Source organism: Lycorma delicatula, chromosome 3 (genome assembly GCF_047948215.1).
Source record: "Lycorma delicatula isolate Av1 chromosome 3, ASM4794821v1, whole genome shotgun sequence".
NCBI classification, from domain to species: domain Eukaryota; kingdom Metazoa; phylum Arthropoda; class Insecta; order Hemiptera; family Fulgoridae; genus Lycorma; species Lycorma delicatula.
Genome location: NC_134457.1, coordinates 56,430,575 through 56,448,179, shown reverse-complemented (window position 1 = coordinate 56,448,179; position 17,605 = coordinate 56,430,575). Strand labels below are relative to the sequence as shown.

The 17,605-nt window shown below is 28.8% G+C and overlaps 1 protein-coding gene across 1 annotated transcript in view; it reads right to left on the bottom strand.

The window, feature by feature from the left end:
• Nucleotides 1-17,605, bottom strand: part of LOC142321606 (uncharacterized) — a 69,174-nt gene that overhangs the window by 34,763 nt on the left and 16,806 nt on the right. The window contains exons 2-7 of the mRNA XM_075359831.1: nucleotides 16,089-16,247; nucleotides 14,006-14,127; nucleotides 12,385-12,619; nucleotides 7,409-7,647; nucleotides 5,496-5,666; nucleotides 1,396-1,551 (exon numbers count right to left, since the gene is read on the bottom strand). Coding sequence (XP_075215946.1) covers nucleotides 1,396-1,551; nucleotides 5,496-5,666; nucleotides 7,409-7,647; nucleotides 12,385-12,619; nucleotides 14,006-14,127; nucleotides 16,089-16,225 — 1,060 coding nt within the window. The 5' untranslated portion in view covers nucleotides 16,226-16,247. The remainder of the gene's footprint in view (nucleotides 1-1,395; nucleotides 1,552-5,495; nucleotides 5,667-7,408; nucleotides 7,648-12,384; nucleotides 12,620-14,005; nucleotides 14,128-16,088; nucleotides 16,248-17,605) is intronic.

Genomic DNA, 17,605 nt, shown 5'->3' with positions numbered 1-17,605 from the left:
TGCTTAAGTTTTTTTTTTATAATGAGGCGACTAGATAGAGGCCATTAGGGAAAAAGGTTTGAAATTCTTAGGAAATACTATATTTTTTTATAATTTTGTAAGAAAGGTTTGGATATATTTCAATATGATGTCTATATTATTTACAATATTTCTTTACTATTAATTTAGGGATAGTTGGTAAAGGTTCTTCGAGGAAAAGGGAACCAACCTCTTCAATATCATAGTTTTTAAAATTTTCTTTAAAGTAAAAAATGTGAGTAGGATCAGTTCAGCAAGTGAATTATTTTAATTTTTATCAATTAAGAAGGGTTAGGGAGCCCTTCTTAAAATTACTTTGAAAATGAACATAGTGAAAAACAATGATTTGAAATTCTTCAGTATTTTAGTTTTTATTAATTATACGGGCTGAATCTATTAACATGATTGTTTCTTAATTTTGTTTTTGAAGGGAGGATATAATTTTAAAAAGAAGAGTTTAAATAACAATACTTCAATTTTTCCCCTTTTATACATCAATGGAATCCAAGAAGCATTAAAGATGTTCAAAATCTTTACAAACACAGGATAGTTTACTTCTGGAATGGAAAAATCAGATTCGATAGTGTGGTAGGTGAGTGGTTTTTAAAATTTGTTTTTACATTATTTGTTTTATTTTACTACGAAGTAAAGAAAAGGGGACAAACTAGGAGTTACATTTGGGGGATTGACCTAATTACCTATATAGACTGAAATTCAGGAACTTTAAACCAAAATAGTAATTTTTATATCTGTTCAATAGGTTTTGAGAAGACCTTCAGCTTAACTAACAGATATACATTCACATAAAAAACAGACTCTGTCTTTATAAATAAAACAGATTTGCCTATGTAAATATTGGCTAATTTGTGCTGTTCCTTGTATGGGAGTAACTAACATATCACATTGATTCAAAAAAATAACACTCATGAAATTTGAACAAGATCTGAATTAAGTAATATTTTTAAAAACCTAAAAACAACAGCATTTGTGCTCACTGGTTGTGGAAAACGTGGAGTATGATTGACATTTCTGTTCCAAACCTTAACCTAATCAACTACAAAGTTGTTTCATTCCAATAACACAATTCTTTCAAACAGCAGAAGGGTATTTCTAACAAGTCTGTTCAGGATAAATATCTCAACATACAATGATTTTAAATCATTTATAGGTACTATCAAGTCCATTTATTTAGGGAGCTATAGGCTACTAACATACATTCTTCCTTTGTAATAAGGCTATATGATGGCTTAAAGAGACTTCTGTTAATTGATGAAGGAGCATTTTGGCACAACAGATTTTAGAAAATAATCATTGCATGTACTGATTAATGAATTATACGAGTTAATACTTTTGCAATTTAAATTTTATTGTACATACCTAGAGTACAAGTAGGAGCAGGTGCAGACCTTACAAATTCCAGACAAGTGATGTTTGTGAAGTAAGGATCTTCAGGACCAACCTTAACTGGGAAACACTCAGGATGAATTTCATTCAAAGGTTTGTCACAGCAAGAAATTGTTCCACCATCTTTGCCTAAAAAAACAGAAAAGATAAAAATTAAAATTAAAAATTCATTGACAAAAATGAAAATAAATTCTTTTTCTATATTTTATAAAGATGAAACTGTTTGGTTTGCTGAAACATCACAAACAAATTAGCAATACCATGTTATTAAATATCTGTGAAAAATACTTACAAATTAATTCAACACACTATCTGCCATGGCAGTGATTACCAGCTGCCTGAACCACCATGTTGGCCACCAACGTATATTTTATTTTTAAAGATTCTCAGTTCATAACCAGATTATACAGCAATTATGGTCTTTTTAAATGTTTCCTTCCACAATAGTACTTAATTCTTGGTTTTCAAATGAAGCTATGTGAAACTCGGTTTTCAAATTATTACATTACATTACATTATGAGGTGGACAAAAAAATGTTAATTGTTTACATGGGGGTTTAATTCTGTATGCTGCATGATTCATCTTAAATAAAAACTAGTATAAAATATCTTTGCATAATTATGTTATGGAGTATGGAGTTATGTTATGGAGTTATATTACGTTTGGAGTATGTAAAACAAATTGTTGGGGATGTAGGATGTAGAGGGTATACTGAAATGAAACGACTAGCACTAGATAGGGAATCTTGGAGAGCTGCATCAAACCAGTCAAATGACTGAAGACAAAAAAAAAAAAAAAAAAAATTATGTTATATAAAATTTAAGATACTTGAACTTGTAAATAGTAATAACTGAAGAAAGAAACAATTTACTAAGTTAAGTCAGTTAGATAATTGAATCCATAGTTATTCACATAAAAAATATGCATATGCATATATATATATATATATATATATATATATATATATATATATATACTTATGCACATTTATGTAATTATGCAATTAATTATGCATATTATACAATTATGTAATTATGCATATTATGTAATATTATGCTATTATGCATATGTATATGCATAATTAGAAACATGTATTAATACTTAATTTCAAACAATATTCTAATTTTTGGGGTAAGAATACATTATGGAAACTACAAAGTGTACAGATTTAGTTTCTTGCAAGACTACTTTAATGCAACCTTTTTATTAGAAATCTTGTTCAATTGAAACCCCTGCAAATAAATAATTTTTTTCTTTGGGGTGGGGGGAATTCTGATTTAAGCTTAATGTAAGTTAACAATTTTGCATCATATTTTTAAGTGAAATAAAATGTATTTATTTTTAATATCAGTACTCTCAGTTGAGAGTCAAATGCCAACTTTTGATAGATGAAAAAAAATGTAATTTAAAAAAGATGAAGATAAAAGAGGTGACAACAAACAGATTTTATTTCTGTATGGATGACAAATATGGAGATAGAGAAAAAGTGAAAAAGAAAGGCTGGAGGCATTTGAAATGTGGGTATGGAGGAAGTGGAATAAAATTAGATGGGCAAACAGGGTAAAAAATAAAGAGATAATGAGAAACTAAATGAGAATGAAAGCACAAACAGAATAATTCAAAATAGGGCATCTGAGAGGAGAAGGGTTGATCAAAACATTGGTAAAAGGATCTACAGAAGTATGAAGAAGATAGGAAAAAGAGAGTAGAAAGTTACAATCTAATAAGAAATTGAAACAGTCAGGGAGTTGAACATTCTACTGCTAAAAAAACTGGACTGGATATGATACAATGGATCTACCTTAAGGCAGTAAAAATTTGATGAGGATGAATTTAAAAAAAAAAAATCAGCAAATTCACAGACAAAAATAATTATTTTGATAAATATACAAAACTCTAAGTATGATAATAAAGGAAACATTCCTCAGTGCAATGGTACACTATTAAAATGGATTATGTAGTATGTTAGGGTGGATTAAGTGGATTATGTAGGTGGATCCTGTACTACTGTGCGCATACTGTACCACTACTGTGTCGTAACTGTCTTTGACTGTCTTCTACTGTCTCAATTTACAATGGCACTGTGCTTGTACTGAACTTTGATTTCTGTTGCTGAAACACTGTGCGCATATTCCTTCCATCTTGATTTTCTTTTAGCTCATTAGTACTCTCTCGTTTGTAGATGGAAACAGTGTCATGGATGGAGACAAAGAGGACGTAATTATTGCATGCTGCTTACACGAGCTCAACTCTGCTGCTATAAGAAGAATAATGATGCTGCTTATAAGAAGAACAACGGAAGAAAACAAAAAAAAAAGAAAAACTTATTTGGTTCATAGTTTATACCAAAAATTCCAGAAGAATTTTAACTATTACTGGTCATTTCAAAATTGCAGTGGTGCAATTAACAGGATTTTAGTGAGTGATACAAGCATCTCCAAATAGCAGTTTACTGTATTTTAATTACAAAGGTTAATTTTCAATAGTGTTTTTGGCTACAGTTGATGTGAATTACAATTTTATAGTCGTGGATGTAGAAGGGTACGGCAAATCTAGTAATGGCAATATTCTGAGAACCTCGAATCTAGTTCAGCATCTGGAATAAGGGACGCTGCTTATACCTCCACTAAAACCACTATAGGAACTTCAGTTCTGTTGCCTTTTGTGCTGGTGGGAGACAAAGGTTTCCCTCTTAAGATACTGTGACTATCCAAAATATTCTTCGCAGAATAATGAAAATCAAAAAGAATATTTAATAATCGTCTATCAAGAGCCCAGCATACCTCAGAAAATGCTTTTGGTCAACTGGTTCAAAGATTCCGGGTATTCTACTGGCATTTTCAGATGACGCCTTAAAACATGGAAAAAGTTACATTTGCTGCTTGTGTTCTATATAATTTCCTTCACGAATACAATTTTTAATTTCTGTTTGACGATTCCGAATCTGACCTACTTCCATTCCAAATGTCGGAAGCCGTGGTACCACAGAAGCCATGGAAGTTTGTAGAAAATTCATGATTATTTTGAAGGACCAGGAAAGGTTCCATGGCAAGTTAATGCGATAAGAACAGGTCCTAGTGCAAGCAAAGATTAACAGAAATGTTGCAAACCTGATGTGAAAAATGATTAATTGTCAGACTGTTGTCTGTCATGACCTTGATGAATCCTCTTCGAAGCAGTTGAAGAGCATACAGTCTGAGCATGGTATGCGAACATTCCTACATCTATAAATTGAAAACAGCCTATCTAAGGATTTTAAATGTGTTAGACCATTTTTTATTTGAAACAGTCATGACATGGTAGCAGGAAGTTCGCACACAGTATTACCTGTGTAAATCCAGTTTTACTGATTCAGAGGATACCATTTACAATTTTTTAATCTAATCATTATACTTGTATAACAGAAAAATAAAAATTTTTTTCTAAGTAGAAAACACCTAGATACAATAAAATAAAATATACTGAATTAAATTTATATATAAATAAAAACTTTTTCAACACCGAGTTCCTGATGTTAGGGAAGATGATAAGATGTACCTTTTGATAGAACAGAGTATGTAAGATGATCAGAAAGGCTTTGTTATCTGTGTGAAGATGTCTAATCAATAAACTAAGTCTTGAACGCTTTTGTTTAACTAAAGAATATAAATATTTTTTTTTTAGAAATTAAAAGGTAAATATCTCTGAAATTATTTCATAAGGTTTAAAATTGCATAAACAATAATTCTCAAAAGTATGATAACAATTTTAAAATAGTCTTTAGAAGCTTCTGTTAAAAATAAACTACTTAGGAATCAAGACTGGAGCGTCTAAACATTTATTAAAAAATACGGTAATGATATAAAAACTTAAGAAATTATATGTGAATAATTTTAAAATAAGAGTATTGTATTGAATAATATTATTATTCAATAATTTCTGCCACTTATTTAGAAAGTTCTGGATTTGAGTCAGGCTTGGCATTTTTCATGTGTAATAAAATTAATCTCTCATTTCATCTAAAAAAGAAAATTAACTGTGTTAGCCAGGGGTTACTTTTTAATAAATAAAAAAATGGCTGTAAACTGATTACCTTGACTAAGAGCAGTTGCAGTTATGTCATGATCCAAGAACTGCCCCCATACAGCTAACATAACAGTAAACTTTTCATCACCTCTGTATTCTGGTCTATGAACTACAATACTTACTTCCCTTGCAGATGGCAATTCACTACCGTCAACTGCTTTTCGTGGTGCAGATATACCTGTAAAATTTAAAAAAAAATTTAAAACTACTAAAAAATCTCAGAAATTAATATTATTTAAGGTTATTAGCAATAACTTAACATATTTTTTTAAAAATGGTTGTCTGCTTCCTTTACTTCTGTAACACCACACATATATTACAATCATGATAATAACAAACAACTGTGGAAAAATTTGAAATTCACAAAATTGGATGACGATTTGAGAATTACAAATAATTTCAGTCACTACAAAATTTGCTAAATTGCTCTACTGTAGAGAAAAAACAAAAATTTTACTTGCATTATAGGATGAACTTGGCAATTATCTGTTTCAGTGTTTATTAGATTTTATTTCAGTAACAACTGACAAAATTTAGTTCCTTATAGAGCTTCACAAATGAGTCAACATACTGATATTTGCCAGTTACGTAGGTTTCTGTCAGTCATCTTACATCGCAGAAAGATAGATATAACTTCAATCTTGTAATTAGATAAATAATCTATTACTGTTTTCAGAAATACTATTTCCTTTTTGAATAGAGGTGTTATACATTATTAATTTTTTCTTGAAATTAATATTGCTTCACAATATTTCACCCATTTAAAAACATATGCAAAGTAACTGAATAAAAGTGGTATTAGAGTTGTTTTTTTTTTATTAATGATGTTCACTATACTATATCTTTGCAAAATAGAGTGAAAGTGTACAAGATATCAGCATATGTATTTATTGGGCTTGGTATCCTAAAGTGCCAAAGTTTGTTTTGCTTTGTGCAAAAGGGAACAAGAAACTATTTCATTCCTCTTTTTACATAATAGTCATATATAGGATCTTGCTCCCTTTTAAAACATATGTGTATGCATTTCAGAAATGACCTGTATTTCAGTAAGACTACCAGCAATCTTTTTAGTTATGACACCTAACATACATACAATCTACTGCATGCTGAAGAACTTACTATATACTGTCTGAACAATTACCTAACTTAAAGAATAATAAATGCCCAAAATTAATTATTCATGCCCCCTTCCCATGCTTGTGAGAATAATAATGATAAATAAAAATTAAAGTCTATCCAATTTATAAAACTATCAGTGTATTTTAATTTCTTCAGACCCACATATTGGTTTTTAAATTTTCAGTTGCAGCTTAGCTTGCCAAGTACATAATCAGAATTACAAACATAAATTACTATGCAATGTTACCCAATAAAATTTTTAATTTGTTTTTTTTTACACCTTAAAATATCAAAATTAAAAACTCAAAAATAGTCTTAGATAATTATCTGAAGAGTAACTGTAAACACAAATCTAGTGAATATTTTTTTATTATAGTCAGAAATGGGGAAAATTTGCCATTATTGTTTGAAATTTTTTTACCTTTCATCACTGATTTCAATGTCGAATTTAAAAAAAATTAGAAACTGGTTTTTAGATATTCACATGAAGATTGCAAATACCAATAATGAAGTCAATATCTTCATTTGTTACTGAGAAATTAAAATAATTTTAGTAACAATGAAATTGTTACTCAATTTTAACCCTTTAAACTAAGAATTTTAAAAGATCCTTTCTTATTGTGCACTTACACTATAAGAGAAAGTATGTATAAATTTTCATCAATTTATTTTCAGTACTTTTTGCTGGGCATTGATGAATCAGTCAATCAGTCAGGACAAGTTACTTTATACGTACAGATATACTCTTTTAGATTAATACAAAATCACAATTAAAACAAATTTAATTTAAACTGTGTATACCATCAGCATAATCAGGAGGAAGAGCTCTTCTAAATGGTTGCATAGCAGCACCCCATGTAAAAGGGTTATTCAGATTATTGCATGTGCCATCAATATTTGTGTATGGTGAATCTACACAAGCAGGCTCTTTTTTTTCTTCACCACAGATATCTTGTGGTAATAATGGGCTGTGTAACTGACTGGTTTTACCAACTGTTTTAGAAGACAGACTTTCTTTAAATCCTGTACGTACTTCTGGACTGAAAAATAAAATAAAATTACTTCTTTAAACATTATTTATCAGAACATCTTTTTATACAGATGCAATGTACAAAAAAAGAGCTAGATTACATGGTTATTAAAACAAAAGCCTAAGGAAGGCTCAAAAATTTCTTTTTGTTTATTTTGTATTCCCTATGCCCAGTCTTTAAGGTATAATACAAAAAATACCCTCAAAGAATGTATATAAATTTATGAATAAAGATAATTAATAGAATTAATAAAACAATTAATTCTATATAAATAGAATTATAAGATTAATTAAAACATATATAGTTGTGATTGGCATCCAAATTATATGGCTGACGGCCACAACTATATATTTGTAATAGTAATTACCTTAATATTATTGTGTACTGAAAAATGTTTAGCTAAAAAGTAACTGCACTTAAAAATAATCATTACTTTTATATTAAGGCAACCTCTCTTAATTTAATTAGGGTAAATTATTGAATGTTGGGAAACTGAAAAATGCTTTTAACACATAATTCAACATAAATTGATATTACTGCATGACTGTATAACTATGAGTATAAAATTATAATCATAACCACCAAAAAAGCAATTTCATCATAAAAAGTATTAGTAAATCTCATTAACCTCCCCCCCAAAAAAAAATTGGTTGAAAAGAGACCCAAAAAACAATTTTTTGTCCACAATAATACCAACAAAAACAGAATGATACAAAGAAATAGTGAATAATACAAATCCTGACAAACACTTACAGTGTGAAGGTATCTCTCAAAAAACACTTGTTTGCCCAGATCTATAAAAAATTGATAAACAATGGAACTGAATACTATCTGCTACTCTCAAACTTCTTTAAAATATAATACTTTGTTTAAAACACAGAGAAAAATATATTTAATAAATAAAATTTTTTAAGTTTAAAGTTATTTAAAGTTTAAACTTTTTTCAAGTTTTCTTGCAAAATCTTGAAAAAATTACAAAAATTCACTTGTTCTGTATTTTCTATGTTCATCTGTAGAAAACTGTCTTTTTTGTTGTCTTAGCAAACGTTATTGTTTTTCATCTTTGGGTATTTTTTTTTTTTGTCTTCAGTCATTTGACTGGTTTGATGCAGCTCTCCAAGATTCCCTATCTAGTGCTAGTCATTTCATTTCAGTATACACTCTACATCCTACATCCCTAACAATTTGTTTTACATATTCCAAATGTGGCCTGCCTACACAATTTTTTCCTTCTACCTGTCCTTCCAATATTAAAGCGACTATTCCAGGATGCCTTAGTATGTGGCCTATAAGTTTGTCTCTTCTTTTAACTATATTTTTCCAAATGCTTCTTTCTTCATCTATTTGCCTCAATACCTCTTCATTTGTCACTTTATCCACCCATCTGCTTTTTAACATTCTCCTATAGCACCACATTTCAAAAGCTTTAATCTTTTCTTCTCAGATACTCCGATTGTCCAAGTTTCACTTCCATACAAAGCAACACTCCAAACATACAATTTCAAAAATCTTTTCCTGACATTTAAATTAATTTTTGATGTAAACAAATTATATTTCTTACTGAAGGCTCGTTTAGCTTGTGCTATTCGGCATTTTATATCGCTCCTACTTCGTCCATCTTTAGTAATTCTACTTCCCAAATAACAAAATTCTTCTACCTCCATAATCTTTTCTCCTCCTATTTTCACATTCAGTGGTCCATCTTTGTTATTTCTACTACATTTCATTACTTCATTACTACATTTCATTTGTTTTGTTCTTGTTTATTTTCATGCAATAGTTCTTGCGTAGGACTTCATCTATGCCGTTCATTGTTTCTTCTAAATCCTTTTTACTCTCGGCTAGAATTACTATATCATCAGCAAATCGTAGCATCTTTATCTTTTCACCTTGTACTGTTACTCCGAATCTAAATTGTTCTTTAACATCATTAACTGCTAGTTCCATGTAAAGATTAAAAAGTAACGGAGATAGGGAACATCCTTGTCGGACTCCCTTTCTTATTAGAGCTTCTTTCTTATGTTCTTCAATTATTACTGTTGCTGTTTGGTTCCTGTACATGTTAGCAATTGTTCTTCTATCTCTGTATTTGAACCCTAATTTTTTTTAAAATGCTGAACATTTTATTCCAGTCTACGTTATCGAATGCCTTTTCTAGGTCTATAAACGCCAAGTATGTTGGTTTGTTTTTCTTTAATCTTCCTTCTGCTATTAATCTGAGGCCTAAAATTGCTTCCCTTGTCCCTATACTTTTCCTGAAACCAAATTGGTCTTCTCCTAACACTTCTTCCACTCTCCTCTCAATTCTTCTGTATAGAATTCTAGTTAAGATTTTTGATGCATGACTAGTTAAACTAATTGTTCTGTATTCTTCACACTTATCTGCCCCTGCTTTCTTTGGTATCATGACTATAACACTTTTTTTGAAGTCTGACGGAAATTCCCCTTTTTCATAAATATTACACACCAGTTTGTATAATCTATCAATCACTTCCTCACCTGCACTGCGCAGTAATTCTACAGGTATTCCGTCTATTCCAGGAGGCTTTCTGCCATTTAAATCTTTTAATGCTCTCTTAAATTCAGATCTCAGTATTGTTTCTCCCATTTCATCCTCCTCAACTTCCTCTTCTTCCTCTATAACACCATTTTCTAATTCATTTCCTCCGTATAACTCTTCAATATATTCCACCCATCTATCGACTTTACCTTTCGTATTATATATTGGTGTACCATCTTTGTTTAACACATTATTAGATTTTAATTTATGTACCCCAAAATTTTTCTTAACTTTCCTGTTGCTCCGTCTATTTTACCAATGTTCATTTCTCTTTCCACTTCTGAACACTTTTCTTTAATCCACTCTTCTTTTGCCAGTTTGCACTTTCTGTTTATAGCATTTCTTAATTGCCGATAGTTCCTTTTACTTTCTTCATCACTAGCATTCTTATATTTTCTACGTTCATCCATCAGCTGCAATATATCGTCTGAAACCCAAGGTTTTCTACCAGTTCTCTTTATTCCGCCTAAGTTTGCTTCTGCTGATTTTCCTTTTTAACATTCTCCTATTCTTCTTCTACATTTTCTACCTTATCTTTTTTACTCAGACCTCTTGCGATGTCCTCCTCAAAAATCTTCTTTACCTCCTCTTCCTCAAGCTTCTCTAAATTCCACAGATTCATCTGACACCTTTTCTTTGGGTATAAGAATGCACAAATACAGGCTCTTCTGTTTGTGTGCAATTTTTAGGTCCATGAAATATCATAATTGCCAATATTTAGTTAAACAATTACTTCATTGGATTTCTTCTTTTGAAAAAGTAAAAAACTTTTATTGCACATAAATGAAGATCATGAATCTAAAATAGAAAATCTATTTTTTGTAAATGATTGCAGATCATAAAAGTAAAGAGCTTTCAAATAAAGGAGGTAAGTAAGAGTGAAAAAGAGGTAAAAGAAATTTATATTAATAATAAACAGATATGTCTGATTTTTTCATATTCTCTGTTGTGTAAAGAAAGAAGACTCATATTTTGATGAAAATAATATGTCTGAAGCTAAGAAAAAATTACATTAATAGACATGTCAGTTTGGCTCAAGAATGAGTGAGATTTTTTAGTCCTTTATATTTTAAAAACATAATTACAAAAAAAAAAACAAGCAAGCTACTCAATTGTTAAGAGGAACATCTATTTGGAGTAATATTTTGCAATTTAAATTGTAATTGAAACATTATATAATAAACAACTGGTTTTGAAAAACACAAAAAAAAAAGCAAACTGCTTAATCGTTAAGAGGAACATCTATTTGGAATAATATTGCTTAGCTTTTTTATTATTTTGTAAATGAGACAGCCCATGGCAAGCAAATTTTTGCAATTTTTTTAAAATTTTTTCATGACTTTTTTTATGACTTAATTTGTTAGATATTATTTCTCTACATCTGAAGCAAATAATTGTATTTTAAAGAAGTTTGAGAATAGTAAATAGTATTCAGTTTTTTTTTGTATATAATTTTTTTTTCAGATTTGTGGCAAACAATTATTTTTTAAGGGATATCTTCACACTGTAAGTGTTTGTCTTGGGGGGGGTTTGTATAATTAATCATTTTTTTTTATATCATTCTGTGTTTGTTGGTTATTCAGGACAAACAATTTTTTTAGGCCTCTTTTCAACTAAAAACGTTTTTTTTTTAGGGATGATAAGGAGATTCATTAACACTTTTACAATGAAATTGTTTTTTTCACGGTTGTGATGTCAATGATTATTTCTTTGTCTATGAGAAAAATATGTAGGCATCTCTTGAATTTCTTGGCCATCTTTCTTTATGAATGATTAAATCATCTACCTGAATCCAATATGATTTCTCTTTTAAAATAAAAGTGTAATGACCATTCTGTGTACTCTGCCCATTATGAAGTATTGCTGTAATTACTCGATATGAATTGTTAGCAATGTTGCATGATTCTTGTGATACATTTTTTACATCGAAATAGTTAATTCTTTCTTGAGAATTATGTTTGCATAATTTTAAATGTATAATTGTTATTTGCGATGCAGATATTAAATTATTTTTTAGTTGGAAACAGTACATTCTTTAACTAAAGAGCTAGTTGAAGTACATTCATTTTGGTATTTACTGAGTAATACATAAAAATAAGAACATGATTATGGAAATTGATTCTCAAAGCAACACAGGATAATGTAAGAGTAATTCTAACAAGAATTTCATAAAAAAAGATTCTAACTTGACAGCATTCCTTGTTGCAACATCCAGCATGTATCCAGTGCGTGCTAGGTAAGTTGCTCTGGTACTAGTCTTGATTGATTTTTGATGTTTGAATGAAGGAGTATCAGGTGGTAAACCGACCATTTTTTTTTCTAGTTCATCCCTTGCTGAAAGAGACATCATCCCTTCTGCTAGAGCTTTCTCAATACTGTCTTCATTAAGTTTTCCACCAGCCCACTTTCCTACTTCTTTATCTAAAAATATTAAAAAAAAATAGTGTACTCATTATTGTTTTATAATAAATGTGAAGAAAAATAAATTAAATATGGAGAAAAACTAAAAGAAATTTACATGAATTTTTAGCTGATTTAAACATTAATTACAACAGTTTTAGAGAAAAATAAAAGTGTATTGTCTTTACTTTTGTTAAAAAATAAAAATATAATAAACATTTATTATTTTTTTCTATAACATACGTTACTGTAATTATGGACTGGTCTAACAATCTAAACAGTAATTAATTATTACTCCTTGTATAATTGTTTTTTTTTTTTTTTTGGATAAAATGATACTCCAATTATTCTGATTTTATTAGTATCTTTAATATGTTGTAAGTGGATCACTGAATAATGTGTTGTTATTCTTCTAATCAGTATTCCATTTGTCCTGAGGTTGAACAAAAAATAAACACTGGGCAAATGTCTGAATAATATTTAATTCAACTGATAATATCATCTTATCTCTGGGAGAGGAAAACATCTGTGATTCAACTGTTTCAGTAGTAACAACTGAAATATGTTTTTACATCTGGGTAGAGCTCAAAGTAATGATCTGGCTGAACTGTTGAAATTTAATTAAACTTAAAATTTGACTTTAATTTATTGTTATAGTTAAAAAAAAGTTAATCACTTACTCTGAAATATAATTAAACGTAATAGGATTAAAATCTAACAACAAAAAGTGAAGTACATAATGCTGTAATTATAGCATTAAATAAGTAAATTTATAAGCAAATTAATTAATTAATAAAAAAAAAATCTAATTCTGTCTTTCGTTTTTTTTTGTTTTTTTTTTAGGCAAATTTATAAGCTTTTCATTTAAAAAATTTACTGATAATTTCAGTAAATTAAAAACTAACTGGTGATTGATGGAGAAAATTATCTTGTTTAATCTTTAGTGTTATTCACTGGTGTAAGGATGGCTTGTACTAAAACATTATTATTACAATTGTCCTTCTCCACTACAGCATTGACACATTACATTTCTTCTAAAACTAGTTAGAGCTTGGACTTGCCAGTGTAGCAATGAGCTTGATAAACAAATGAATAATGAATTTGATAACTTTTATAACTTAGAAAAAAAAAATTAATTCGGATAATTTTCTTCTATGCCATCTGTGATTACCACTTTGAGAAGATTATAGATCTGTTTTAAACGATTTTTTATTCATTTTATTCAAGAGAGATAAGAATTTTAACATATTGGGATTTTTACTGATTATATCTACAATATTTGGCATCTATAATTATTAAATAGCACAAAACAAAGATTCTTAAACAATATAGACTAAATATCAAAATAATAATGTCTATGAAGTATCAAAAAAATTATAGAAATAAACAAAAAACTATACACCCTACCTTTAAGTGGCCAAGACTGAGATAATAATGGATAAACTGATGAGTTATCTAAATTTTTATCTATAACATCATTTTCAACTGATTGTAATATCGTAATTGTTACAGCTGTAACAAACAGCAACCTGGAATAAACAACAAATTGATAATTCAAATATTACTCAAGCAGAGTACAAAAAATAAACACATTTTTAAATCCCATGTACCAATCATAACTATTGATTCATCATTTTGATACCATTACAATTCCAAATTTAATGGTGATACAGTCAATAACTACCAGAATGTTAGTTAGTGATTTGAGGACTATGACTGAAAGAAATAAGTAGATCAATTTGGTCTTCAAAGATTCATTTGAATTTTAGAATGACTTTAGAATAAGTGAAGTACCTTTACTTAAACCACCTTCAACAGATACATGTAATCTAAGTTAGGTAAAAGATTTTAAGGGTTAATGATCAGTTCCTTCCCCCCAGAAAAAAAATTATTACTTTATGATCAACTTCATTAGACACTACATATGTAACAACATTTTGTATAATTCAAGAAGTAAAGATTGTAAATTCCTTACAGAAACTGTGTTATAGCTTATTTTTAGAAGGGCAGACCAAATTAATTAAAATATTGATAGTAAAATATAGTTAAGTACAATTTATGATACATATAATGTATATATAACATAACTATATAAACTGGACTTTCTTACAAATTATAAAGCATTGTAGTCAGTTGATAAAATCTTTTTCTCTTAAACAAAATTTTATTTGCCTTTATTGAAAATTGAATTTAAATAAATATGAGTGTTTAGTTTACATCTGAAACGTTAAGTTTGACTAATATTGTAAGTGCACTGTATGTGTAAAATGCTTCTACGTAGTAGGGGGTGAGCATCATCACTATATTACTATGTAATGGTTACATGGTTCATCATGTAAGAAGTCTCAAGAAGAAGAATCACTTGCCAAGCTTATAAAGGAAAGTAGGGGTAAGAGGTTTCACTTACTTTCAGGAGTTTCACATTTATCGACGGCACAAGAAATACTGGGCCAGAAAGTGTAAAACAGCAAATTAATTTACCCCACGTGCTGAAAAAATGTACTATTTCTACAGGAAAATAATGCAAATACACAAATCAAACTGAGTTTGTGTCTTTAATATAACAAAATATAAAACGTTAAATAACAAAAACAAAATATAACACTGTTAATAAATAGTCTAGTCAGTGGGAGGAAGGTCGATCTTTGAAGAAAATTAGTGGAGTTTAGAGACTTTCCTTATGTGGAGTTGTAAATTAGGATAATTTGTTTATAAGAGACTGGACAAAATTTTCGCTAACTAGACAAAATGCCGTTCAAAGGTGGTGAAAATTGGTTTTTTCAATTTTGTAGGCCAAGGTAAACTTCGTAGGCAAAAATGATCTACATAAAAGTAGTAGGCATCTGAAGTACCTATAATCTGAGTCCTTAAATTTAAAATTTCATTAATTAGTTACGACAAAAAAGCCAAAAAACCGTTAAAAATGGCCACTCTTTTCACTCTTCGTTATTGTGGTTGAAAAAACTTGATAAATTATGAATTCTATAAATTCACTCTGTAACTTATAATTCTGTCTGTGTCTACAACCCCATGTCCTTCCCTAAACTCTATTAATTTTTTAGTAAAAAAATCCCTATTGATGACTAAAAAGGAATAAATAGCTGTTGCAAATATCATTCAATTATCAAGTACTGATAAATATCAGTACCTGAGATTTCAAATACTGTAAATTATACAATTACCTGAAAAATTGAGTTTTGGATAAAGACTTTTATGGGTTCTATATAAATAATCACATTTATACTATCTTGAGAATATAAGGCTTCTTTCATCACAATGGAAGAAAAGAAAATGGAGAATTGCCTATTCCTTTTGTTATTAAGTAATATATACAAAGAATGTAATTTTGATTAACAATGTGTGATACAGAATTTATACATCAATGTTAATCTATGACTGATGTTTACTACTTAAACTATTATTATCTTAATCATTATTATTTAGAAAATAAAAAAAATATATGAAATTGTAAATAGAAAGTTTTACTCACAGGAATATAACACATATTAAACACTGAAATTGATGTATCTGTTTTCTGTACAATCTATTAGGATTAGTCATAAACATATATGGTGGTCCACCACCCTCAGCCTTGCGCAACGGCGTTCGCTCTGTCGCAGCAACCATGTCTGCTTTCGACTAATGTAACCTGAAATCAAAAGTTCAAGAAAAAAATGTTAAATTTTCTAGATAATTAAAACATATGACATATTAATATCTCATCCGAAAAAAAAAATTAATCTGGGGCAGAATTATTTTGTTTCTAATTTAGAATTAGATTCCACCAGGCAGGTAATAAATTAAAACTTTTATGATTTGAAACTGAAATCTCTGGGTTAAAAGCTAAAATACTTCAAAATAAAAACTGAATAGTGGGATTCAGTGCTCAACCACACAATGATTTTGACCCATTTAGATTTGACTAAACATTTTTACAAGAAGCTAATTTTAATGGTACAGTATTAATTATAATAAAAACTAGTACCTTCTTTTAAAACATTTTTCACAGCAGATAATCAGAAAAGATTTAATATTTAATAACAATCATCAATTTTATGAAATAAGTTTTTTTAAGATAAAATTTTTTTAGAAAATAAATCCAAGATTTCTAGTTATTTCAGTGTTATTTATAACACAAAACTTAACTTAACTTAACTTAACTAGAGGGGAAATTCTTGAACTACAAAAGGTAACACACTTAAGAATAAAGCACCATTTCTCAATAAATATCAGGAATCATGATCCTGGGATCAAGAAGCAAGAATTCTGTGTTACTAAGTTGTGGGTCATAGTTTAATGTCATCAGATTCATGATGCTATCATAATGTGAGAGATACTTTTACAGTTGTTAGTTTGGAAGACAGGAGTTATAAAACTGGGAAAATTAGCTTTAAGTAGTAGGAGTTATAAATCTGGGAAAATTAGCTTTAAGTAGTAGGAATTAAAACAGGAAGTTAATATATTTTTCACAATTGAATCAATAAATCGCTAGTGTTACAAAATTGTCATACATTTTTAATTAATAATTATCTTCTAACATTAATGCAATATAATAATTACAAAACATTTAACCATATATTACATGAATGTTTTCTAAGGGTTAATAAAAAGACATCCTGAGGTCGAAATCTGTTTGGAATGGTACACACTGAATTTTCCAATTGGCCGTAAAGAGCCAGATATTGGTCACCAGTTAAACCATCTACATAATCTTAAGATTATGGATTATGTTCTTAGACTCTTTTCTAGCTTCCTAAAAAAATTGAATTTGGTTACAAAATTTCAGAAACACAGTGACCCAAAGTAACAAACTTGAATTTGTTGTATAATAATATTGTAATTATAATAAAATACAAAAGTAATAAATAAATACAAACAATACAATACAAAATAATACAAATACAAACTTTTATAATAATATTTTTATTATAATAAAATACTCGTACAAAGTTTTTTAAAGTAAAAAACCTTTCTATTTTATTCATACACTATGTGAGTGTTGATATT